The sequence below is a fragment of the Rissa tridactyla genome, chromosome 6 (genome assembly GCF_028500815.1).
Source record: "Rissa tridactyla isolate bRisTri1 chromosome 6, bRisTri1.patW.cur.20221130, whole genome shotgun sequence".
Lineage (NCBI taxonomy): Eukaryota > Metazoa > Chordata > Aves > Charadriiformes > Laridae > Rissa > Rissa tridactyla.
The window spans coordinates 640,307-665,165 of NC_071471.1; the positions used below are offsets into that span (position 1 = coordinate 640,307).

General features: G+C 40.8%; 1 protein-coding gene across 13 annotated transcripts in view; it reads right to left on the reverse strand.

Annotated features, from left to right (window-relative positions):
* The window catches only part of ABCC5 (ATP binding cassette subfamily C member 5), a 72,965-nt gene that overhangs the window by 31,219 nt on the left and 16,887 nt on the right, over positions 1-24,859 (reverse strand). For 7 of the 13 annotated variants that reach the window (XM_054206445.1, XM_054206432.1, XM_054206431.1 and 4 more), the window contains exons 6-24: positions 19,961-20,194; positions 19,689-19,862; positions 18,226-18,373; positions 17,572-17,720; positions 16,812-16,919; positions 14,709-15,059; positions 13,138-13,209; positions 12,885-13,009; positions 12,194-12,266; positions 11,456-11,659; positions 10,653-10,796; positions 8,750-8,852; positions 7,856-8,040; positions 6,626-6,772; positions 6,134-6,263; positions 5,434-5,587; positions 5,159-5,287; positions 3,616-3,802; positions 2,203-2,292 (exon numbers count right to left, since the gene is read on the reverse strand). In XM_054206445.1, coding sequence (XP_054062420.1) covers positions 2,203-2,292; positions 3,616-3,802; positions 5,159-5,287; positions 5,434-5,587; positions 6,134-6,263; positions 6,626-6,772; positions 7,856-8,040; positions 8,750-8,852; positions 10,653-10,796; positions 11,456-11,659; positions 12,194-12,266; positions 12,885-13,009; positions 13,138-13,209; positions 14,709-15,059; positions 16,812-16,919; positions 17,572-17,720; positions 18,226-18,373; positions 19,689-19,862; positions 19,961-20,194 — 2,907 coding nt within the window. Of the gene's footprint in view, positions 1-2,202; positions 2,293-3,615; positions 3,803-4,419; positions 4,551-5,158; positions 5,288-5,433; positions 5,588-6,133; positions 6,264-6,625; positions 6,773-7,855; positions 8,041-8,749; positions 8,853-10,652; positions 10,797-11,455; positions 11,660-12,193; positions 12,267-12,884; positions 13,010-13,137; positions 13,210-14,708; positions 15,060-16,811; positions 16,920-17,571; positions 17,721-18,225; positions 18,374-19,688; positions 19,863-19,960; positions 20,195-20,658; positions 24,780-24,859 lie in introns of those variants that run through there. The other 6 variants (XM_054206438.1, XM_054206437.1, XM_054206439.1 and 3 more) reach the window with 6 other exon arrangements.

Sequence of the window (24,859 nt, forward strand, 5' to 3'; positions counted from 1 at the left end):
CCCAGTGGTTCAGAAGTTTGCTGTGTTATATTGACCACACTGCTATTCCCCTCCTGTCGCCTCAATAGTGACATTGGTCCTTCTACACAACAATGTTTTTCACCAACAGAATTCAAAAATATATTTTAGGCCTATTTATGAGCACAGTCCTATTGAGTTCTGTGTCACTCCAAAGCCCAGATGCTTCTGGATGCAAAATCTGCTGTATTTCTGTCTCATTCGCTATGCCATGCCAAGGTCACCTCTGCCAATTCTGACACAGAAGAGAATGTCCATGTGACGCATTGTACAAACGCTATCCGCCTCCTCCTCCTCCCCTGTTCCATTAAATCCCCGAGTCAGTCATGCCCCTTCCAGCTTGCTCACTTTTTCGCTATTTTACTCTGCCCCTTAGTAGGTCCCTCATTAAGCAGTTCACAGATCACACAGAAAAGCAGAACCTCCAAAAACCAAACATGTGCCTTTATAGCATGTTTAGAATGAAGTCAAGGTCACTTTCCCATATTTGTCACAAGTAGCCTCAGAGAATGGCAGAAATCCTGTCGCGGGATTCATCTCGTGTAACTCTAAACACATACAAAGTGAGAATCTCCAACTGACCCAGGCCGTGTCATCTCCTTTATAGTCACTACAAAGAAGCTAGCGTTTCTGGAGTGTGATTTTTCTCATTCTAATATAAACACTTAGAATAGGTGATAAATTGCCCTCTAGAGATAGCTATTTCCTACACTGACTATAGAGAGATCCCACAGGGACTATGTCCGTTGTGGACATCTGCAACATCTAGTTAGACGCAGATTAATTGTACCCCAAGGGTTTAGAAAAACAGCAGCAATCTTCTACAGTAGTACTCCAGTTCTTTGAGCTTAGTGCTCCTGACACCAACCTTGGAGCCCGCACTGAAAGACGCCAAGCCTGGGGCTCGGTAAGACACAGAACCTGCATGGTTTCACTGCTCACCCACCCCTTCGCTTCAGATTCAACCTAGTTTTACGTTTTCACAATAAAGTGGCCGTCTAGCAATCCAAATAGGAAAAGTCACAGAAAGTATTGCTTAATAGCGAAATAAAATGATAGACAGTAACTTAAAAAAAACCATAAAAACCAAAAAAACCCCAACCAACAAAACAACTATAACAGTAACTTAAAAAACCAACAACTATAGGTTTTGCCACTGGAGTGACAGTGATAAACCCAGCTCAGCCTAGTGAGAGATACCAGGCAGTATTTAGCACACAGTTCTCAGCTTGTGTGGTCACCAAGTCTCCCGTACACAGAAATTTTCTACTTAGATGTCGCAAAAGGATGGGGGGAGTGGGAAGTTTTAATTTATTTTTTTTTCTTCAGTATTAAATCCACAGGCTTAGAAAAGGTCAACAAATATCAGCTACTACATAGCCCAGACTTATCACATATATACATATGTCCCTGCAAAGTTCAGAGGGAATGTGCATTATGTATTAAGTGAAGAAGCCTTTCACCTCCAAGACCAGACCCAGTAGAAGGCTTTCTCCTGGCCACGCTTTCCCCACTGACCTACACCCAGTTCTGCATACACAAATCCTAGTTATGAAGAAAGAGTTACAGATAATCAGAGCAATCAGGGCAGCTTGCTAAGCATTTAGCCTGGCACATTTCTCATGTTTAGCCTAGCACATTTCTCATGTTTGCAATAAGAGCAATTCCTTGACTTTTTAAGCATACAGAAATATGTTAGATAAGATAGCTGTGGAAAAAGAAGTAGACTTACTAGGATGAAGCAGAGTTACAAGTAGATAAAGTAACAAACAGTTATCTGTGTTTAAATGAAGGAGTTAGGTTTAGAATTAAGGTTGCCAGAACACCATCCTTTTACTGTAAAATATTGTATTCAATTCCCTGTTACCCCTTTCACAGACTCCACTCTTTACTGAGAACGTCAGCAAATTTTCAATATCCTTCAGTGATGCCAGATAAGCGATGCCTGTAAGCGTAGTTACCTAGCAGCTCTTGTGCCATTCATCCTGCCAATGCTTACATACATGCTTCCTAAAACAAATTCATTCTGAAGTATTATAGGACATGCATTAATGTGTTTGCAAGATCAGAAAAGTGCATTCTGTGCTAAGGCAGACTATGGCTGACTTTCTCTTCTCTTATGCCAACAAAATAATAAGCAACAAGAAATTTTACAACAAGCAGCTGAATGTATTCCTGTCCTACCTTGATATAGTGATCAATCCTCTCCACTGAGGTGAAGCGAGCTTCTGTCTCTGAAGCAAGTCTGACTGTAAACTGGAATAACCCTGTTAACTGGAGTGATGGGAGAAAACAAATTTAGAGAGCTGTGATTTACTACTGAATTAAGAGATGAACCTAAAGGATAGTGTGGCCAGCAGGACTAGGGAAGTGACTGTCCCCCTGTACTTGGCACTGGTGAGGCTGCACCTCAAATACTGTGTCCAGTTTTGGGCCCCTTGCTGCAGGAGGGACATTGAAGTGCTGGAGCGGGTCCAGAAAGGGTAGCAGAGCTGCTGATGGGTCTGGAGCACAAGTCTTGTGAGGAGCGGCTAAGGGAGCTGGGGGTGTTCAGCCTGGAGAAAAGGGGTCTGAGGGGAGACCTTCTCGCTCTCTGCAGCTCCCTGAAAGGAGGGGGCAGCCAGGGGGGGTCGGGCTCTGCTCCCAAGGAACAGGCAATGGGACAAAAGGAAACGGCCTCAAGTTGCACCAGGGGAGGTTTAGGATGGATATTAGGAAAAATTTCTTCACCAAAAAGGTCTTCAAACATTGGAAAAGGCTGACCAGGGAAGTGGTGGAGTCACCATCCCTGGAGGTGTTTCAAAGATGTGTCTATGTGGTGCTCAGGGACATGGTTTGGTGGTGAACTTGGCAGTGTTAGGTTAATGGTTGGACTCAATCTTAAAGGTCCTTTCCAACCTAAACGATTCTCTGATACTTGATACAAGTACTCTTGCCATTGGAGAGTGGCTACACAGCTAAGGCGCACAAGGCAAGTTAATTTTAGTTACTAGTTAATTTTAAAATAACTGTAATTTATTAATCACTTCGAAAGCCAAAAGTTTAGAAAGGCTTCCCACAAACAACAGCTTTAAACATTAGCCGTCTAAGTTTTGTAATTTCACCTTACTACCACCAGGAGGTAGAAGAGGCCAAACAACAGCTCTAGAAGCAAGTATTCTGAGCTGAAGTCTTTCCTAACCCCCACAGCTGCAACACTGCATGCTGTCCGCTGCAAAAACATACTGCAGGCAACACGTTAAGACATCAGTTTGGTAGATGTCTGATGTACCATCAGTCCAATTTCTTCAAACATCCAGGAAAATTGCAATATGCAGCATACGAAGAGCCTCACAGAGTTTCTATTTCATCATTTAAAAAAAGGCAGCTCCACAACACAAATAGCCTTAAGCACCTAGCTCCTCATAATTTGTAATTTGGCTGCTAGCAAAAGGTCCTGACTCTGAATTGCTTTCCCTCCATTACCAAAAGGGGTAAACAGTATCTTTTTCCATCCTAGTGCATTAAGGAAAGTTTTCAGCGGTGTGTTACTTTTACTTACTAGCAATAACTACATTAAATGAGAAATTAAATATTACAGTATGTGGACATACTCACCTGCACAGCATATGAGATAGCCAGTCCCGCATAGGCAGGAGGAATCTGGCCATGCATTAAGACAATCATAAGGCCAGTGGTTGTGATAAGAGCAATGCTGATAACGTCCAGCCGTACAGCCAGCCAGCGCATTGCACAGCTGAACAGGTAAAACGGTGCCTGATTGTCATCTAGCAGCTCCTGATACCTGAAACAAATACAGGAAAAGTTAGTAGACCTCCATGAGCCTGATCTACAAATAGCAGAGCTACCTTAAACCCCTGTTCCAGCATCAGAATTCAGGGTGGGAAGACTAGTACGCCACTGACATAAAGACTCAAACTAGGCCACGAAAGCAGGGTTTACAAGCTTTCCCGAATAATGTCAGATATCTACTTAGCTCAAACTCTTGGAAGTCAAATTACCAAGATTCTGTGTACACCAGTGAATTATATTGGGGTGAATAAAAATTCAGGGACATGACACACACCTTCACTACAACTTCACCTATGCAAAGGACCTCCCAGAGGATGCTTGATGGCTACAAATTACTCAACAGGTAACAGCAGCCATGCTTCGGAATATGCACAAAATATGTGCTATTTTATACACAAGTGTAAAAGTAAAGTTACATTAAGTTTTGACAGGACTGGTGACACTAATTAAAGCACATCAATAACCATTTGATTTACAATCCTGACACTGCGAGGCTGGGAAAGTATATTTAAGGGGAGACACTTGAGAGATTTGCAAAGCCAGTACCTAGATTTTCAGATCATGCAATTCAGTTTTACACCAACCACTGTTGCACAGTGTGCGCAGTACCTTTGTGCTCTAGCACCAGCAGTGCTAAGGGACTGCTATTTTCACCTCTGCAAATTTTCATCTAAGCTGGCGTAGCAGTGTCTTTCCAGAGCTTCTGTGGCAATTTTGCCTGTGCTCTCACGCTGTTGGTCTCATGACCTTGCACCTGCAAAACCCTGATATTGTTATGGCAGGTTCTCATGGGAAGCAACTACCACTCACATGAGAAATGTTTCACTCTTCCTCCCTAACATTTGTTTTGCAGATTTTACTTTACGCTAGAGAATGACAAGTATCGTGCACATCATGGCTAACAATCAAATACTTGATAAATGCTATCCAACCATACATGTGCAGAGACTAACAGCCCATCAATATGCACACCGAGGTTTTGCTAATGCCATTACAAGGAGAAACGACCAATAGAAAGTATGAGCAGGACCTGATGAAAAGCATACACTACTAGAGCAAAAGTATGGCCAAAAAGTTTCCCTCACCATCATCATCGCCGCCTGCTGCACTGCAGAGAACTCCAGAGGAGGGCATTCACCTGGGACTCCCTCACTGTCCTTCTCCATTGGCTACTGAGTTTTCCCTTTCCCTTCTCTTTCTCCCTCATATTTTCCCCTGAAAGGTAACTTTCACTCTTAGAGCTAATGTACGCCATCAGCTGTAGACCCCATTAATACATCTTTCTGAATGTAAACCTATTGCACCCTGCCTTATGCTCCACCACTCTCAGATGGATATCCAGACTGACCTGTGCAGAAATTCCTGTCCTTTGTGGTAAGCATGGATTGTGGAGAGACCCTGTATGCTAGATGTAATATGAGACAGGAATGGAGACTGTGTGATGTTGTCCAGACGCTTGAGCTCTCGAATAAAGACTCTGGAAGGAAAGAATTACTTTTAAGTGACATGCACGACCACCATAAGCCAACCACTACATTGATGCATATATTCTTGAAGAACCCTATGGTCTTAATAACAGGTCAAAGTATCTCTACTTTTAGCCAAAGCAGCTGATGCACTTACCTAGATACAACATGCAGAACTGTGAATAGGACAATGAGAGGCCCAACTGCCACCAGGAACCAGGGAAAAACCCCAGAAATCACCCCCACACAGAAGAACACAAGGATGACATTCTGGATGAACATTTCTGCTTGAAATGGCAAACGAACATCAACTGGAAAAGACGGAGGGAAAAGAGGAAAATCTTGAGTACAGAAAGCTAAAACCACCTATATAGAGCAATTCAGTCCAGCTGTACGTCATCATTGAGAAGGACAGTGATTTCCCATGGCTTATTCAAATTAAAAATGTACATTTTCATTAGGGGTGCTTTTGTCTTCTGAGATGCCAGTAGTCTTTACAAATATTCCTGTTTGCAGAAACAGCACTGATGCAACTCTGACCTAATTACCAGCTGCACTTAAACTTTGCCCTGATACTCTAGGTTCCCCCTGCATTGACTAAGAGTCCATATGCAGCCTGTAGGTACAAAAGCACCTCCGTATTTTCTTCTTTATAAGTGAATGGACAGACTTAAGATATCAGCTGCCTTCTAGGATCGTAACCCAGGTACGTCCCAATTCCTGCTTTGTCTATTACAAGTACACATTTAGCAATGGATATAGAGTACAATCACCCCAACAGCAAGAAGCTGTAGAGTATTAAGGAGTTAACTGGAAGATGTGAATGTGGGATCTGCAGCGCATACAGTGAGAGATACCTTCATCCATGTCTTTGGAAAACCTGTTGAGAATCCGCCCAGTGGGTGTAGTGTCAAAGAACTTCATGGGGCTGCGCAGAATCCTTCGAAAGAGCTCATCATGGAGCCTTGAGGATGCTCTGAGAGTTCCCTGATAATGCAGAAAACATTGCAGCATTATGAAAGGATGTTTGCCTTCCTGTCACTGATCCTCCCCTAGGCATCAAAATATTCTGCTCATTTTCTCTCTCCAACCGTAAGGGTTTTGTTTTTTTTTCTTGCACTCTGTGCTTCCAACCAGTGGAAGAAAGCTATTAATTCGGAAAGAAGTTGAACAGAAAACATGGTGCAGCCCCAAGAGATGACTTACGGAAACCTCACAATCCGTGATCTGACTTCCTCTGGTTTAAAGTCTCTCTTGGGAGGTGACCAAAAGAACCACGGTGACAGCAATATGCAGAGGGGGAGGCAGGGGGTGGGGGAGGTAAGAAAAACAACAGCGTTGGCACATACCTTTACAAAGACAACACCACGAACAGCTTTCAGGATCAACATAACTGCCATAGACAGTGCATAGATGCCAGCATAGTAATGCATGTGAGGGTTATCTTTCATACTGTTGCTTATGACAGTATCATTTCCCAAAGTCACAGTGGTGTTCTGCAGAAAATTCAAGGTTTCAGTGAATAGTTAGTTAAGACAAGGATTAAGCATGTACACATTACACGTGATAGAATTTAACTGTCCTCTGTCTCCTCCCACCATATTTGATATTTCTTCTTTAAATAAAGTACTACAATGATCTTTGAATACTTCGGAAAGTTTTCCCTAGCAGAGATACTGGACGTGCAGATGTGTAGCCTGTGGCCTTTTTCCTACAATATCTCTGAAAAAAATACAACAATACCTACTTCATTTGCTTCCTAATCTCTCATTTCATGCTTATCCTTTCTTGTGTTCTTCTGAACAACGCCAGATACCACCACTCCCATTACACAGCAATATTCACCTTGTATAGGTTGTACGTTGTCTTCTTATCAAACATAGTTATTTTCTGCCAGTATGCAGTAATTTCTTTACTGTCACTCTTGTACATTCTCGTTCTCTTTTTAATTATTTTTATTTGGTTTTTTTAAGTATGTTTAAGGACCACATTGCTTATTTTAATATTGTTGGCCATCTTCACTTCATTATTTCCTCTCTGAAGTTAGTAGTTTGCTCACCCCGCCCAAAAAAACCCTGAATCTTGCAGTTATATTTGAATCTTTAAATGCAACAAGACTTGCAATCAAAGCCCCTAGAGTGCAAAAAGTCCCAAACCATCCCAGATCATCGCAGTCTTCAAAGCAGCTCCCAAAAGTCATTTGGCTTAAAGCCATATACTTTGACAAGATTATCCCGTTCAATATAAGATCACATTGAAACAAAAACGAGCACGAAAATTAGTAATTCCTCCTGCAGCTTGTTGGCCCCCTTCACGTTTTCACTTCCTTTTCTTAGACTAACCAAGACAAGGAACAAGAGGGCAGTATAAAACCACATGAGCTATTCTATCTTTCTTATTAGTGGAGCGCTCTTATTCTTGGAGATGAACTCTCTAGGGAGATCACCTCCTGGGGAACCTTACAACTTGCTTAAATTAGGAAGCACCTACTTGGTCTCACAGGACTGCTTGGCATTATTCTAGGAGAGCAATCCCCCTGCCCGTTAGACACAAGACAGCAGAAAAGCTATTTATCTTACTCCACTGCCTTGCTTGATCCAGAAACTCAGCCACCAGTTGCTAAAAGCTGTACTGCCCACATTCAGCACAAACAGTGCCATGATGACAAGGAAGGCAAAGGGGCCTCCAGCTGCCTGAATGTAGATACCATAAACAGACCAGGGGACAGAGCCTTTGCCTTTCTCTTCCACCTGGACCAACTGGCCTGTGAAACAAAAGAGGAGGGAGTGAGGAAAAGAAAGCTGTTCTGTGAAACTTCTGTAAGTTTGTGAACATACGTGAAACTACAGTCATTTTCAAACTGTACAAAGCACTTTCAGAAACAGAGACATTACTTAATATGTAGAACTCAATGGTTCAAACGCTTTTTGAAAAGTCACATTTCCTCTGCAGAATCATTCACATCATGGTATGTCTGAAAAAGCGTAGTCAGCACAGACTTAAATACTAGGCTGGTGTCAGCCTCACTATTGCTTTTTAAACCCTACTGAAGTTCAAAGTTAATATTAAACAGAGAACACCACAAAACAGAGGTGAGATCTTCCAATTCTTCGTATGTAAATGCTATGCCCTGCCTAGGACTGTGCGAGTACCGAAGTATACACATCGCCCTCTTAGGACAGGACGGAGAGGTGGTGTGGGAGACAGAGTACTACACAAGCTCCTTTGTGCCGATGGCATCTGACCAGCGGCAGCATGATTGAACTTAAAAACATTGTGCAGACACCCACATTTAATGAATTAATCAATGTCCTTTGCACACTGCCTGTGTCCTATCGACCATGCTGAGTGACCAGGACTCGAGACAGCTTTCAAAACCTGAGAGGTACATTCACAATAGACTTCGAAAGGATATGTTTTGAGCTTATTGGTGTATAAAATAATTACAGCCAGAAAACTGATTACATAGTTACCCTCTTCCTTCTTTACAACTTTCTCCTTCTTCACAGACCCTGTTTTAGTACTTTTATCCTGGGGTCTTTTCAGTGAACTGTTTGTGTTCTTCTTTATATTAATCTGCAGGAAAACAATGACACTAAACATACCAGAGTAATTTGCTTTGACATTTTCATATCTGAACACAAATTTTTTTTATAAGCTGCCTGCTAAGGACAAAGACTTTCAATAGCTTAGCATTCATACCAAGGAGGATATTAACTTCGCTATTACTACGGACAACTGCCAACTCTGGTGGATTCAATTCTCCTCCTTTATTAATCTGAACCGCTACCAATCTGTACTGGTAGTGCGCAAGGTTGATTTCCAGAATCAGTGACACTGCGAGCGTACGTGGTTGAGGAATGACGCACCTACTGCTGAGAAAAAGATACAACCCCCCTGTGCCTTGTAAAAATAACTCACGATTTTATTAAGAGGCTTTTTTTCCCCCCCAAACACCCTAGTACTTCACTTAGGAAAGCTCTCATGAAGTGTCTCTAAGGACGAAGTCTGGTTAACTTGGTCTTCCAGAAAACAAATGTCCAAAAACTAAACCGCACACACAATTCCTGTTCTAAACCCAGCCATCTTCCCACAAGTGGAAATCGATACCTGTTCAGACACAGCCTACATTAACGGAAACCCCCTACCCACCATCTTCAGGGTCATTTTCCCACACTTTATGTGAGGAGAGACATCTCATACATGTCAAACCACAGAGAATCTAACTTTACCATCCATTTCTTCTTATCCCACAGGGAATGCAAATTAATGCTGCCTCCATGCGCTAGCGTTTACAGAGAGACGGTGAAGGTCAGCCAAGCATGCAGACTGGAGAATCTCATGATAACTGCCATTACATTAATCTTAAAATGGCAGAACTGTGACCCTCGTGCCTTAAAAAGGATATGCAGAGTAAAGCATTATATTCTTTTGCTTCTTTCACTAACAACTCACTCGAGAAAATTTCACCAAGCACCTTCTATATCTGCGTATTTATCACACAGTGCTACCTTTTCAGAAACTTTCTTTTTGTGTCTGCAACTTGTGAATAAGCGTCCTCTTGTCTCTTAAAAAATAAACTGCTGCTATGCTTTTAATCTCTTCTTACTAAGAGAAAACGCACACAAAACTTAAAGAAGTAGATCCTCATCAAATAAAAAGCAGTAAAGTTGCTCAACTCCAAAGAATAATTTCAGGAAGCCAACAGGAGAAAGGTGGGAAACACTAAATTGCTGAAAATTTAAATTCATGTCCCACTGAATGGTTCCTGTTATTTTCTAGATTTACATTTTTTCCACTGACTAAAATACTAGCTCACAAATCCACATTTGCATTTACAGCGACTGTTTCATAACAGAAACAGTGTCAAGCAACATTTATTTTTTCTTCCTCAACGCCCACCAAAACAAAGCATTTTCAGTTACATTTCCAAAAGGCACATCTAACTTTCAACAAGTTATGTCACTTTTGCTGTGCGTCAGTCAAACCCTACGTGAAAAAGTAACAAACCAGTAACAATTTTTTTAAACAAAGTTTGGTCCAGGTCTGTGCTAATTTGGAGGTAAATGAAGAAGCGAGGTGGACAATAAAGGAGACAATAGGCTGCCTGCTCTGAGCATCACCAGAGGAGACGATACATTACTCTCATGTTCAACTCATGAGCTCATTGGCAGCGCCCTCTCTACTATGCACCCCCTAAATATGAACTGTGACTGCAAATAAAAAGTGCTTATGAAGCATCAATTATTCTACATGAAATCTATTGGTCAGATCAACATATGAACATCTGGAGCCATTTTCCAGTCTTCCAACTACGTCATCTGGTTCATCAGAAAAGTCAACATTCAGAGCACTTTAAAATAAACAAACAAGTACCTCAATATGTGGTGTTTCTCCCAGCTGTAGGTTATTAAAAATAGTTGCATAGTCCCCATTTAAATTCATCAGTTCCTCATGACTTCCCCGCTCAGTAATGCAGCCTTCTTTCATGAAGATCACTTCATCACAGTCCACAAGATACTGGAGAAAATGGCAGTGAGAACAAGTCTCTGTCATTATGTACAATAATCAAACACACTCCTACACAAACCTTTTCAGTAATATATAGACATTTGCACACAACACACCTCTTCCCATGTAACAGGCATCTGATTTTTAAAGGTCCTGCATCAACTAGAGCACCATGATTACTCTCTTTCTACGCAAATACAAAGTTTTTCCTTTCCATCAAAACCAATCTGTTATGGAAGACACAATTCAGGATACTTCAACACCGCAAATATTGATATACTAATTCCTATACACAGAAGGTGGCAAAAAAAAATATCTCAGAATACATTAATTCTGATTTACTGACACGTAATTTAAGTGTTTTCTGATGTGATGAACTAGCTTTATAGCAAGTTAGTAAAAGTGGTTTTGAACAAGGTATTTATTTCTCCGGTAAATTTTCTTTAGACAAGTGTCACCAGTCCCGATCAGACACCAAGCAGCACTGGTATCAAATAAACAGACTCAGTGCATATTTGCAAACCTAGTTTGTAAACGTAAAGCATGCATCCTATAGGCAGACAGGTTGTGCTGTAACACGTCAGGGCATAGAAATTTCCAGTATGAAGGCAACTGACTAAACAGCATTTCAAGAAAGTCCAAAAAAGAAAGTATGAGAGACGTAGTACCTGAAGCTGATGAGTGATGAAAAGGACAGTTTTTGACTTCAGGTGCTTCCTTATTGCACTGTTAAAAATGTGATTTCCAACATGAGCGTCTAAGGCACTAAGGGGATCATCAAGGATGTAAATGCTCCTGTCACTGTACAGGGCTCGAGCCAGACTGATTCTTTGACGCTGTCCTCCGCTCAGGTTAGCCCCTCGTTCACCAATCTGTGCAGACACACACCCATTATTTCATTTCTACAGCATCGTGCAACACAGATATTCAGAGCTCAAGAGGTAACCAGAATGAAGTAGAGCATAACGATTTTATTTTTTACATATATATATACACACACACAATATTATACATTGTTTTAATACATATATATATTCTATAGTTTAGGTGTCCACTTCTTTGTGAAATGTGTTACACGTTCAAACTCAAGCTTAATACTCTTGAAATGTGGCAGTAGTCTTTTGCTTATTTTTTTTGCATCAACATAGCCATGCTTTTTCCTTAGCTATTAAGGCAGCTAAATTTACAAGACAACGAAAAACTCCCAAACTGTCAACATCTGAGCCAAAAACATGTCACAACTCTCATCAGTGCAGCAGCCTGCATTGATAAGCACAAGAAGCAGCGCTCAGCAGTTTGGCTTACACGCATACCAGACTGATGTCTCCCTCACTCCAGTCCAGTCTGCCAAACCAACTATGCTTTTCCTCATCTACCGAGTAGTTTACTATAAGCAAAAGTTATACCTCTGTCAGGTCCCCGTTTGGAAGGATGGCTAGGTCAGGCCTTAGACAGCAACCGTTCAACACTGTATTGTATCTAAAGAACAATTAGATAAGTAGTAAGAACTTTTTTCCCCAAGTATCTAGATACTACAGCATTACCTCACTTTCTACATTAACAGCAGACATTTCAGAGGCCTAAAACAAATTATCTGCCTTGGATTCCCAGGAGGAAACTGAGGATAAGAATTAATCACCTACTTCTGAAGTACTGTGAAGGTAAGGAGGCAATTTCTTCACGGGGATAGGTAACACAGGCCGCAGGGGAGGTCCCCCCTGGGGGAGGGACATGGAAGGCGCCAGTCCGTTGCAAACGGCAGTTGTTATGTTTAAAGAGGGCAAGGGCAGGATGGCAAGAGCAAACGCCACTTCAGCGCTGCTCCACAGGAGCTGCCAAAAGCAGAGGTCAGACAGCGCTCCAGCGCGAGGGACAGCCCTCACCGTGAGCGATCAGTGGCAGAGGCACCACGGCCATCAGGCATGGTGACCACATGCAAGAGAGGCAGGCTGGTCGGCGAGACTTAACAGAGTCTTAAAGGCAGACTCTAAAAGGATACGTAGGCTTTAGTTGCAGCATACTCTGCATTAAATTTTCCCATACTTGGGCCAAGAATTACCAAGCTTTCATGAAAATCAGCAAACAGTTCTGACAAACCTTTCCTCATCATATTCCTTGCCAAAAAGAATGTTGTCCCGAAGTGTAGCATTGAGAATCCAGGCCTGCTGGGCCACATATGCAAATGTTCCATTTACTGCAATGCTACCCTCCAACAGGGTCATCTGGAATTAAAGATAAAGTGTGAAATTATGCTATTCCATGTTTAGAACGGACTTTCTTCTACAGAGTCCAAATAAGTGAAATAGGAGGTAGGAAAGAGAAGAGAAATAGTCAAAACAGAATTCCTCACCTGTCCTAAAATTGCTGAGATAAGAGAAGTTTTTCCGCTCCCCACACTGCCACAAATTCCAACAAGTTTTCCCTAGACAGAAAAAAAAAAAAATTATGGTGCTTATTTTTTTTTATATTTTCCATTCCCTTTCAGAATTTGGACTGCCTTTAGTACCTCAGAGGCAACAGAGAGACATTAATGACAGCTGAAGAGAGACATAACAGACACAAAAAAACAACACAGTCAATATTTTAACTCCGAAATAATAGAGAGTGGATACTATCCCACAGTGGACTAAAACTGAATTAACTTCACAGGTAAAAATGAATGTATTTTAAGATGAGCTTCCCTTTGACTGGGCCTGATACAGGTCCAGATGATGCTGCTCTCAGCCAGAAGCACTAAAGGCCTGCCTGAAAACAGAATGCACCAAGATGCTTTTGAGAGTGATAAGAAGAGATATAAAGAGGGAAAAAACGAAAGAAAAAGACAATTTGGGTATGTGCATCGAGTAAATCTCGCAGCCTATGAGATGTAGTTTGCTAAGGAACACATACAAAGATAAAATAGAATCCAGTCACTTCGAAGCATTTCTCTGCAATAAAATGGGTGGGTTGATATCCCCATTAAACAATGGATTCATCAAAACTATTTTTGTTCCTTTTGTGAAAAAAGGTAAAGGGGACAAAAAGGGTACACAGCCACTTGGGCATCATGTTGCTGGCCTTCTCTCATTTACAAACTTCTGATAGCGAACTGTCCTTTACATTTGCACTTAACTGTGTACTCTTTTTTCAAGGCTATTTCTTAAACTATATGCAACCTTCTCCGAAGTTTAAAATACAGGGGTTTTATAGTTGAAAACAGTTTAAACTATCGCTTTACTTATATGACTCCAGGAGACAATTTAACCATAAATATCTTGATAAATGCATGAATTCCATTACTACAACATCCAAGTGCCAGACTGCAAAACTTCTGTATTTGTAGAAGATGTCACGTATCAAGTTTGATGCTTTTTCTTTGACATTTTACATGCTTTTAACCCATCTTGGAATGAGGACTCCAACTGCTTCTAAATTCTTAAAAATCTCAGTGTCTTTCCACTGTACCAAAATTGCCAGGGAAGAAAATGGTACATTCTTCAATGAAACACACTGTGATGCTCCATTAGAACACCTAATCACCTAAAACGTTCACCCAGAATCTAGCTGTAACCCTGCAAAATTATCAAACGTCTGCAGGAATACATCATCCACCAATACCCCACTGATACCCCTGTTGCCCTGCTGATTCTTTAGGCTCAATGGCTCATATACTGTACTGAGAGCTACAACGTTGGATGTGAAAGCTATGCAGCCTCCAGTTGTTTCCTCGGCTGTTCGCAAAGCTCTAGTTTGCTAAAATGGCACAGCTGTTTACATCAAGATCAGACACTGCATCCTGGATACTGCAGTTGCCATGGATATTACAGGAGTGCACAGAAGCGATATGCTCCATTTCATGCAGAAATACACAGCGCTCTATTCCAAGAGACATCTAAAAATGAGGCCTTTTGAAAGCTCAGATTTCCTCCTTTCTTCTCTTACCTTTTCTATCTCAAAGTCAATGTTGTAGAGAGTCCTCTGAAGCCGAAGGTTAACCAGATGTATGATTTTGTTCTCCTCTTCAGGGCTAGGATGGTCATCATTGTCCACTAGAAGATGGCCCTTCTGCTCTGCCAGCACAGCTTGCTGTCCCTCATTCTGTAGCTTCATTTTCTCTTTCTTGCCCTTGGTGACTTTCTTGTCTTTTTTCACTTTGGGGGTCAGCTTTGGTGAGCTCTGGACGCTGGCGTGGGAGAAGTCCCAAGCCAAGGTAGCATTTTTCACCTCTATCGCGGTGTGAGGATTGGCTGGTTTTTTCTTTATCATATGAACCTCTTCCATTAGAAATAAACTCTGATAGGAGTTGTGAGAGAGGTGTAAAGATGAGACACCTGATCAAGACTGGGAGACAAGCCTATGGCACACTCACGCAGCAAAACACATCAGGCTATATAGTAGGAGGAAGCTGAAGAGCAAAAGGTAGCTCATTAGTGTAAACTAACTCCAGGCGTGCTAAGTGGCCGGGGCATTCCTGGATGTGGTGGAAGCACTTAGATACACCAAGACTTTTACAGAACTGCAATACTTTGGATGCGATATGAGAGGGGCTTATTCTTTCAACACCATTTGCAAATGCAGCTGTGTAATTTCCAGATTTAAAACACATAAGTAGAACACGTGGGTTGGAAAGGAGACATCACTATGAAGGAAAGTGACTGACTTGTCCTGAACACCAACTCATTACAGAAGGAGATGGAATGACTTTTAACTTCAGCCTTTACCCTTCAGCTTTTCTGCTGGGAAATTTATAGCTGACCTATCTTGGGCTGCTTGACTATAAGAAGTAAGCCATTAAGTCCATTGTATCTTGTTTTCCACCACATCCATCAGTACTTACAGTCAACACAGATTAGGAAGAAATTTTTCACACAGTTTAATTACAAGATAAAATGTTTTCCACGTACATAAATTATGTTTTGAACTAAGAAGGCTTATGTGATTAAAGGCTTCCCAATTCTCATCCTTATTTACGCTTGCCCGAATCGTACATTCATTAAGAAGGCTCATACTAATTTACAGAGACAAAAAGTTAGTTACATTTTTACTGTGATGTTAGAGTATCCTTGTGTTACACTCCCTGCACAGATTACACTGTTTACAGTCAAACTGGGAGATATTACAATTTCCCTTTCCTCTCTCCTCCTCTTCCCCCAACAAAACTCCCTTCAGTGCATTTGGATTTAAGAAAGCCTGATTTACAGTGACTCCAAAGATGAAACAGAAACACTCAAAAGCAACGGTATCTCAAAACCATTCTGCAGATCCCATTCTTCTCACACCCAGATTTGTTTCTTGAATGCACTACACAGAATCCATACATCTGTCAATATTTGTGGAATCCTATTTGGAAATTTCTACAACGTACTATTGTCTTCGAGACAGCAGACAAAATAAAGGCCTGTCCTCTGAGTTCATACTGAAGTACACAGAGTGTATTCACTTCACAGGGACTGAAGGATAGGATTGTTTGTTATAAGGCTTTTAACGTCTTGCTATAGATTCTGTTTCATCAGATCATGACTGCATTTAATTCGTATAGTGAAGTTTCAGTCACTTAATCTGGTCTGGAAATAAAACACCTCAGTTTTTCATGACTACAAAGAAAACTAGTGGTTTGTGCAAAGTTGCCTAGATTATACATGACATTTCCAAAAAGATTGTCATTAGCAAAACATGAAATTTCATTGCAGACATGTTGCACTGCCTTTTCATGCAGACAGTCTTAAAAGGGAGTTTAAGAATTATAATAGTGTGAGCCACCTAGTCCTGTGTTCTGTGTCTTAGAGTGGCCAACATCAAAATCCTAAAATCTTTAAATAAGAATATTTTGCCTCCCACACTGGTGTTATCCTTAACTTCTAATATTCCTTCATTAGACTTGTATTTCTTTCGCAGAATCCAATAACCTGGAGTGCTAAGTATAAAGAAAAAGAACTCCTCAGTCATTAAAACAACATTACCTTCCGAGGGTTCCCTCAGCGTCTATTATACACATGCAACACTCCACACTTACAGTTAAAACTGCAAGGCCAAATGACTGCTTACCTTAAATCTGTCAACAGAAACAGATGCCTCAGATAGAGACTTCACTGAGAAAGGTGTTACTTTTAGAGCAAAAGTCATTGAATTAAAGACAGTGACCACTGTGAATGCCTAAAAATGAGACAAGAAAGAGAATCGCGTGTGGATGCAACATACTAACAGCTCCAACCTTCTAAAAGCTGAATTGTCACAGCAGCAATTCAAAGCCACAGAAGAGGCCCAGAGTCCAAGAATAACCATTTAAATATTCAACGTCATATCGAACGGCAGAAAACAGTACATCTACCGAACTCTTTCTCCAGTGCTTTGTAACAAACCAAGGCAGACATCTTCAGTGTTTGTAGGTCTACCGAAAGCAGCAGCTAGCAAAGGCTGCGTTAGCCTATTACTTGTGAACACTCATGTTCAAATCGTGGTTTAAGACAGATTTGTGCTGTTTGCATCCAAGCGCATTGTAAAACAAAACCATCCAGTAATCCCAATGTCCCACCTGAACAGCAAACAGGAGCTCTGGTTTACATTCACCTCAAAATCTGTTCTGGGGAAGGTCGGGACTGAAGCGGCACGGAGAGCTTTTTGTGCAAAATATAAGACCCCAACTGCCGCTGTCACACCCATAGGATGTTCACTTCTGTGAGCAAGACTACAGCCTGGCCACACAGGCACAGCCACAAAGCAACAAATACGCTGAAGAGAAATGGCTTAGCAGATAAACTACTGTGGCAATATTGTAAAGAATATTTCCAACACTGCAGTGAGGTACCTGAGCTGCTGTAAGATCGTAGCCAAGGATCATATGGACAGAAAAGGTCACCACGCTGGCAATGACCACAACTATGGGAGCTACACCCACAGTGATGCTCTGGAAGTAGCCCGCACGCTCCAAGATCTTACGTTCTTCCTCTCGGATTTCTAGAAATATAAATAGGGGCACCACATTTGAAGTATGATTCGGGGGGTACACACACAACAGACAGTAGCATAACACTGTAAACACGAAGTAAGAGAGGCCAGACTCTACGCTTTAGCATTTGTCACATGATGTATCTTCTTATAAACGCTACAGTTACAGAGAAGCAAGCTATAATCGCCTGTAAATCTCCATAAGAATAGAGGTCTTTTTACTTTAAAAATGGAGGAGCTAGCAGAGTTATTAAATGACAATAAATGGAACCAAATTTAAAAATTTAAAATTAGTGCCAAGCCACAAACATCGTTATGCCGAAGGTGAAACTTTAGAAGCAGGTTTGTTTGCCCAGCCCATCACGGGTAACAAACAGGCAGCCTGAAGGATGGAAGTGCTATTACACTGCACGCACATCAACACCTACGGCACTAAGCCAGGAGGATGCAGCAGGGCTACTAAGCAATGGGGCATCTGCACAAAAGGAAACATTTACCGATTATGTGAACTCACTTTGAACATTCTGCGAAAATGGTTTGACCCAGGCATACATTTTAATGAACTTAATGTAATTAAGAACTTCATTCATCTTTTGCACACGCTCATCTGTTGTTGATACACACTTTCTTCTGAAATAAGCTGTGAGGCGTGATACGAACATCTGAAACAAAAGGCAACACCATGCAACAGTAATTGCAACTCAGAGAGATCAAGTACATTCAACTCCGATTAGCAGAGAAAGCCAACTTTGAATGTGAAAAAGTGATTCAGGAATGGGGCAAGGCGACTTGTTCTAACATAAAAGTCAGGTTGGAAACACTATTCACAACCTCCCAGCCCATCCGCACCAAGCACTAGACTCACAATAGCAAGTTTCAACAAAATAAAAAAATATTTTTTGGGGGGGGGGGAGGGGGGGAAGGTATGCACTTTTACCAACATTGAATAGTACCAGATTTGTTCGAGTTTCTGAAGCACAAAGCCTACAAACACGCTAACCTAAAGACGCACCAAGATGACCCTCACGGCAAATGAAGAGCAGGACCCATTTTAGCCAACCTTTTAACCTGGTCCCATATGCAAAAGAACAGAGTTGGACCAGCCAGATCATTTTCTGCCATATGCCAGTGCTATGAAGGTGGTAAAACAGTTTTAACAGTTTTACTAAACCAATCTAAAAATAAACAGTTGTTCGCATGTTTCTAAGTATCTGCTACTCTTACATTCATATCCCATTCCTGGTCTGAAATTCAAACTCAACACACTACTTTCGGAAGTTTTCAGCTCTTTGCCCTTTTTCATACTCCTGTAATCTCTTTTGGAGACCCCATCAATAGGGGAGGACTGCTGAAAAGAACTGGAAAAGGTGATCAAACTCCACTCCTCATTGCTCTCTTTAAAACATAATTAACATTACTTTAATCCTACTGTTGGCCAGATAAATTGGACTAAAGTGGACCTCACAGTATTCAGCCTCCATGCTTTTTAAAATTCGTATTATGAATACAGTGACAAATCGTCAGCAGCCTTACAGGGCATTTTGGCTCAAAGTAGCCTATTTCACAGCTCAGCAGAAGTAGAGGCAGCAGTAACTCCCCTCTCCCAGATGCGATGCTTTTCGACCTCTTCTGCTGAAATCAAGAGTGGTACGCTCAGGCAACACTGAGCTGCGGTGGAGCCTTGTGTCTTTCTAACCTCCACCACACACACCTGAGCATTCTGCAGTTTAATTAAGCTATGCATATTTATCTCAGTCAAATTTATCAGCTTTCCTACTTCCATTTTCTAATTTTCTTTATCATTTTGAACTTCCTGTTTCCAAATTTTTGCTTCATACCCCATCTTTAGAAACACCTTCAATAACATGCAGTGCCATAAATCGGCTACACCTAGCACGTTTCAATACCTTCTATTCAGAACTATACATATGCCTGACCTAATAAAGATGAAGCAAGTCTTAACTCTTTCCAACTCACCATTGCTGGGTAGAAAAGGATGAAGACAGCCGAGCCCAAGAAGCCCGTTGGACCCAGAATAATCACATTATAAACCATTCCTAAGATGGCCACAATAGGGCCCCCAGCCAACAAACTGCCAACTGCTGCAGCTTCGAACATCCTTTGACCATCGTTGGAACATACATTTATGAGCTGAAAAATACACATAACGGATTATTCAGATTTAAGGCACAGCTCATTCCCAAAGGAATATACTGTATAACCATTTTCCAAACAATGCTGCTGCTTACCTCTCCAAGAGACTTCTCCTTAATGTTCTTCAGCTTAAGAATTTTCTTAAACGCCATTGTCAAGATAGCTCCACGCAGTCTAACCCCCGTGCGATAATTCAAAGCCCAGGTCAGTGCAAGGGACCAAGATCGCACTATTTCCGTCATAAAGATGCCAAAAACTAAAAACAAGCTGTACTGCAGGTTGGACTCACTCTGTTGGGTATACTCCAAAAGATGTTTCACAACGAATGCCTACAGGAAGAAATGCAAGCTTGCATGAACACCCCATCATCCCAGAGGACCATGCAACAACTTTATGTTAAGTTAGAAATAAGTAGGCTACTTTGCTTTTAAAAGAGCCGTTTGAAATAGAAAGCATCTTCTTTCTAGAAGTAAAAGGTGTCAATATAAGGAGTACTGTAACACAAAGCCCTGCTGAGAGCCAAGCACTGAGTCAAATTTAGTAAGTAAAGAGAGTTTAATTTGGAACCATATTCCTCGCAGCACGCTTCTAATCCTCCGTGTCTTCTAACTTAACATAAATCTGTCAGTTAGCTGAAAGCAATGCATTATCATATAGAAGAGTTTTAAAATATAGTCACTACTTATACATCTGCGCACATTAAGAAACATTCCTTTACGTGACATTAAGACCTTTTTTACTTTATCTTTGGCTTGCTTCAAACGTGCTTATTTGATAAAAAGGAACAATGTACCTACAGTTGTAGAGGGGAAGAGTGAGAAGGACATTTGCAAAACATTCCTGGAAATAAACATCAGCAGTTTAATAGTAAAGAAAAAAACAAGCAGAAAGCACAAGGTACGCAATACCACAAATCATTGGGGACAGGGGAGAAAAAAAAAAAAAAAGACAAAAAATTAACCATTCGATCCCTCCCCATGCCCTCTCCCCCCAAAAACATAAACACTTTACCTCAGGAATCACATTTCAAACATCACCTGCAGAAAGAGGACAGCCCCCAGAACCACCAATTCCCTCCTCCAGCTCTTTGTGGTCCAACGGCACAACATATCATACAATCACCAGCAATCTTAAATACTATTGACTGAGAAACAATAGGCTTTTATTTGAAATAAAGTGCCATCTTAAATGGTAACATCTCAAAAACACTGTACAACAGGTAGAGCATTGTATAAACATACAATCTGCACATACAGGATAATTATAAAGGGCTAATATCTAACAGTCAGTCTTAGCCTCTAACATAAACTAGATTTGAAACTACACACAAAATTATAAAGATACAAAAACAGAGCAGTATTTTTTCATGAAGTCCAAGAGAAGTCAAACTTGCAGGTGCCAACAGAGGAGGCTTCTGAGGCTGCACAAATTCTGAAATCTGGTTTAAAAAGTATCTTACAGTAAGGCTTCAAAGACAGCAAAAGATTTCCTAGAGAGCTTTTCAACAAATGATGCTTTAAGATACTGGTGCTTTTGATATGCTAGTACAGAGCAGAGAAATACCTTTGCCCACAATAAAAAGCAACAAAAAAACAAAAACCCTGAGGCCAAAGGAAATATTTGAGAAGCCTTCCACATCACAGTCCGTTGAAGTCCTCTTGGCTAAAACAGGTTTTGCAAATAAGAGTTCTGTGTAGCTTGAAGAGAGAGTTAAAAACCAAAACCCCACTCCTTCAGCAAAGGTATTGATAGCTATAGCCCAGTACCGAATAACAGGAAAAAAAGGAGATCAAATTAATCTGTTCTGAGGAAAATAATTCTGCATGTCAGAACCAAGGAAACATGCTGTAAATAATTTTGCTCTTTCTTTTTCACAGGTGTGAATTAAAGCCAGATGTCCATCAGGTTCTAGAGTGGCTACTGAGAAAATTTACATACCGATCCCTGAACAAATGTGAGGAGCTCACATTCACTATTGCATTCCAACTTTCTCCTTACTTGGATTTAGTTTTACATCGACTGTTTGGACCACAACTGCATACAGTTGGTTTGCAGTTACTAAGAAGATTACTGACTTCTTTTTCCAGTATTCAATCCAACATATGCAACCGAGTCACTGAGCAATTGGGGTGAAAATCCCCCTTTTTCCTCACGAGCTGTAACTCAGCATGGTCGCAGACTGCAAGCATTTTCTCGCTCACCATAGCATTGCTGAAAGTCTCCAAGAGAGGATGTATAAAGATAGCAGATGTTTCCTGGGGTCTCATTCCTCCCAAAACTTTTTAGTGCAATTTTTCAGCACTATTTTATAGATTCAGCATCTCCCGTGATGAAATAAGAGACCAGCTTACATTATATCCCCCTCTTTTTTTTTTGGGTTGGGTTTGTTTTTTTTTTCCAGAAGAAAGAAAAGAGGAAACAGCAGATTAAAGAATTTTGAAAAGGGAGGGGAAAAAAGTCACACAGAATTAACATTTACATCTGAACACATACTATTTGAATTCAAACTAGTTTAATGACAAGGATCCAGCATAAAGTTATTTACAAAACAAGAAAGGTACAGTACAAAAACTAAAACTCAAGCTACTGGGGAAAAAGGAACTCCTGTGACTATTACCGTAGCAGTTGGTACTAGCTGCTTGGCTGTCTTAAGCATTCCCATTGAATAAACATTACCTTACCTTTGCTCTTGGCGTTGGCTCTGCCCAGCAGGACTGTCTCATTCTGACGCAGAAAACAGCCATCCTGAAAATTCTAAAGAACAGCTTCTGTCACTGGTCCCACTGCAGTGCCGGCGTCCCTGCCGCAGCCAGCGTGCGACGGCACAGGGCAGGCTGCAGCTGGAGCCAACTGGGAAACCGGGAAACTTACCTCCGACAGCTTACCACTCCCCCCTCCAGTGCCTGAGCAACTATCGAGCTGTACTCCACTAAGATAGCAAGTTTCCCCATCTCCCAAACAGGAAGAATAGCTCTGAACAGTTGCAAACAGGTACATTGTTCAGACCTGGAGTTAAACTGATTATCTTTCATAATCAAAAAAATTCTTTGCTCCTCAACCTGAACTTGAAAGTTTTGGTAGCTGATCAAATGGCAGCAAATATTCACTGGAGATAAATAGTATCTCACCCACACCAGTACATTTTGATGGTTATTACAAGGCAGTCTGACACACACAGCTGTCTCAGCAGGTTATGGGTTTTGATACTGTGCCAGATGCAGAATTTATCAAAATAAAATAAAAAAAGAGAAGACCCTTGAAGGATCTATCTGATATTAAAAACAAACAAAAAAAAAACCCACACAGGAAGTCTGCAACAATGCCTTTCTAGTTATAACCATCACAATGATCAGTAGCAAAGCCATAGCTGTTGTCTGGCATTTCAAGGTCATAGACATTAAATTAAAATTTTTGAATTTAATATAGTGTTTAACTCCATTTTTATAATTTTCACCAATACATGAGGTCAAGTCAAGTGCTCTTCCTGATCTCCTTTTTCACCTTCAGGTGATCGAAAGGGGGTAGCAATACAAGAAAGCACTGATACTTCTGAGGAGACAGCATAGGCATATCTATGAGGCATGCCATTTTTACAGGGAGGAGGGATGGTAAAGACTTATTTTTCATGCCAAATGATGGAACCAAAAGGGAATTGTTCCTTATTCAGATAAATGAATAAGGTTGCCTGTAAATGGGCAAATGTCTATAGATAATTTTAAATTACCCAAATCGAGCATCAATTGCAGTGGTAGCCCCCAGCCTCGTCAAGTTGGTTTGTTTTTCTCCTTCCCCTCCCACTCTCTCTCATTCAGCAGTTCAGCTGAGATAAATCGAGAAAATTACGGTACAGAAATTAGGGGCAACCCTGCTGCAAGTTCTTTGCTAAAGATAAAAGCAGCTACTAAAGCCCTGTAGTGAAACAATGACAGAAGCTCTTCTTGGGGAAAGCTAGCGCTGTTAAAACCTTAATCATGATTTACTGTTAATTACCAAAGTACATTTGTGTATTTTATAACACAAGCTGCTGTAAATTATTACCAAGAAAATAATATCACAGAAACACTTATTGTTATTCATATTACATGAAACAAGACAAACTTTAAAGAGGCTTAAAAAGCAGAACATCATTTTGATAAGACATTTAAAAGCAGGAAAACATTTTAAAAAGACATTTCACCTAACAGTGCACCCCAGTGTACTTACCCAAGAAATGAACCTTCAGCTTACCAGCACACTGAAACGTGTACTACTAGCAGTAATACTGCTCCTACTCCTCAAGGGAAATGTGTAGAGAATAAATTTAGTCAAAATTTCAACTGTAAATCTGCACAGCACGTGCAACAAACAGGTGACAAAAAATGGTGCGAATGTCAAGTCCCGTATGTTGTTATCTTCATTACGACCCATAGCAACAAACAGCAGCAGTTCCTACAGGCAGTAACATACTCTAACGCTTCTACATGAAACCTGTCTGACCATTCTCTGTAGGATCAGTAACGACTACACCTACAGACATCTTGAGACCTGCTCACGTTCGTTTTTAAGTAGTGCTCTAATAAAATTGTTTCATTCCACTTCTTGAAGACTGTGCTATTAATGCAAATAATCTAAGATTAGTGTTTTATTAGACTGAATTTTATTCCAAGATAAATTTACAGAATTGCAAAAAGAAAAAGAAAACAATTAAAAGACCTGCACGTAAAAATTTTATGCAAAAGGACCGCATACCAGATAAGGAAGAACTTTAAACTACAATCAAAACCAAAGGCAAAAACCAAGTGTGCATTTCCTCCAAGGTATCTAAACTCCCCCTCCCTTCACCAAGAACTTGGCCTTGGTATTCAGCAATTGATCCACCACCTGTAGGAAACCTATCTTGGATTACCTTATCACTCTGGAATGTTGCCCCAAAATTTCTAGCTAGTCAAAACATTTCAGTGATTCTGCAATGAAACCTTAATATTTTACAGTGGGCTATGAGATGGAGCCCTCTG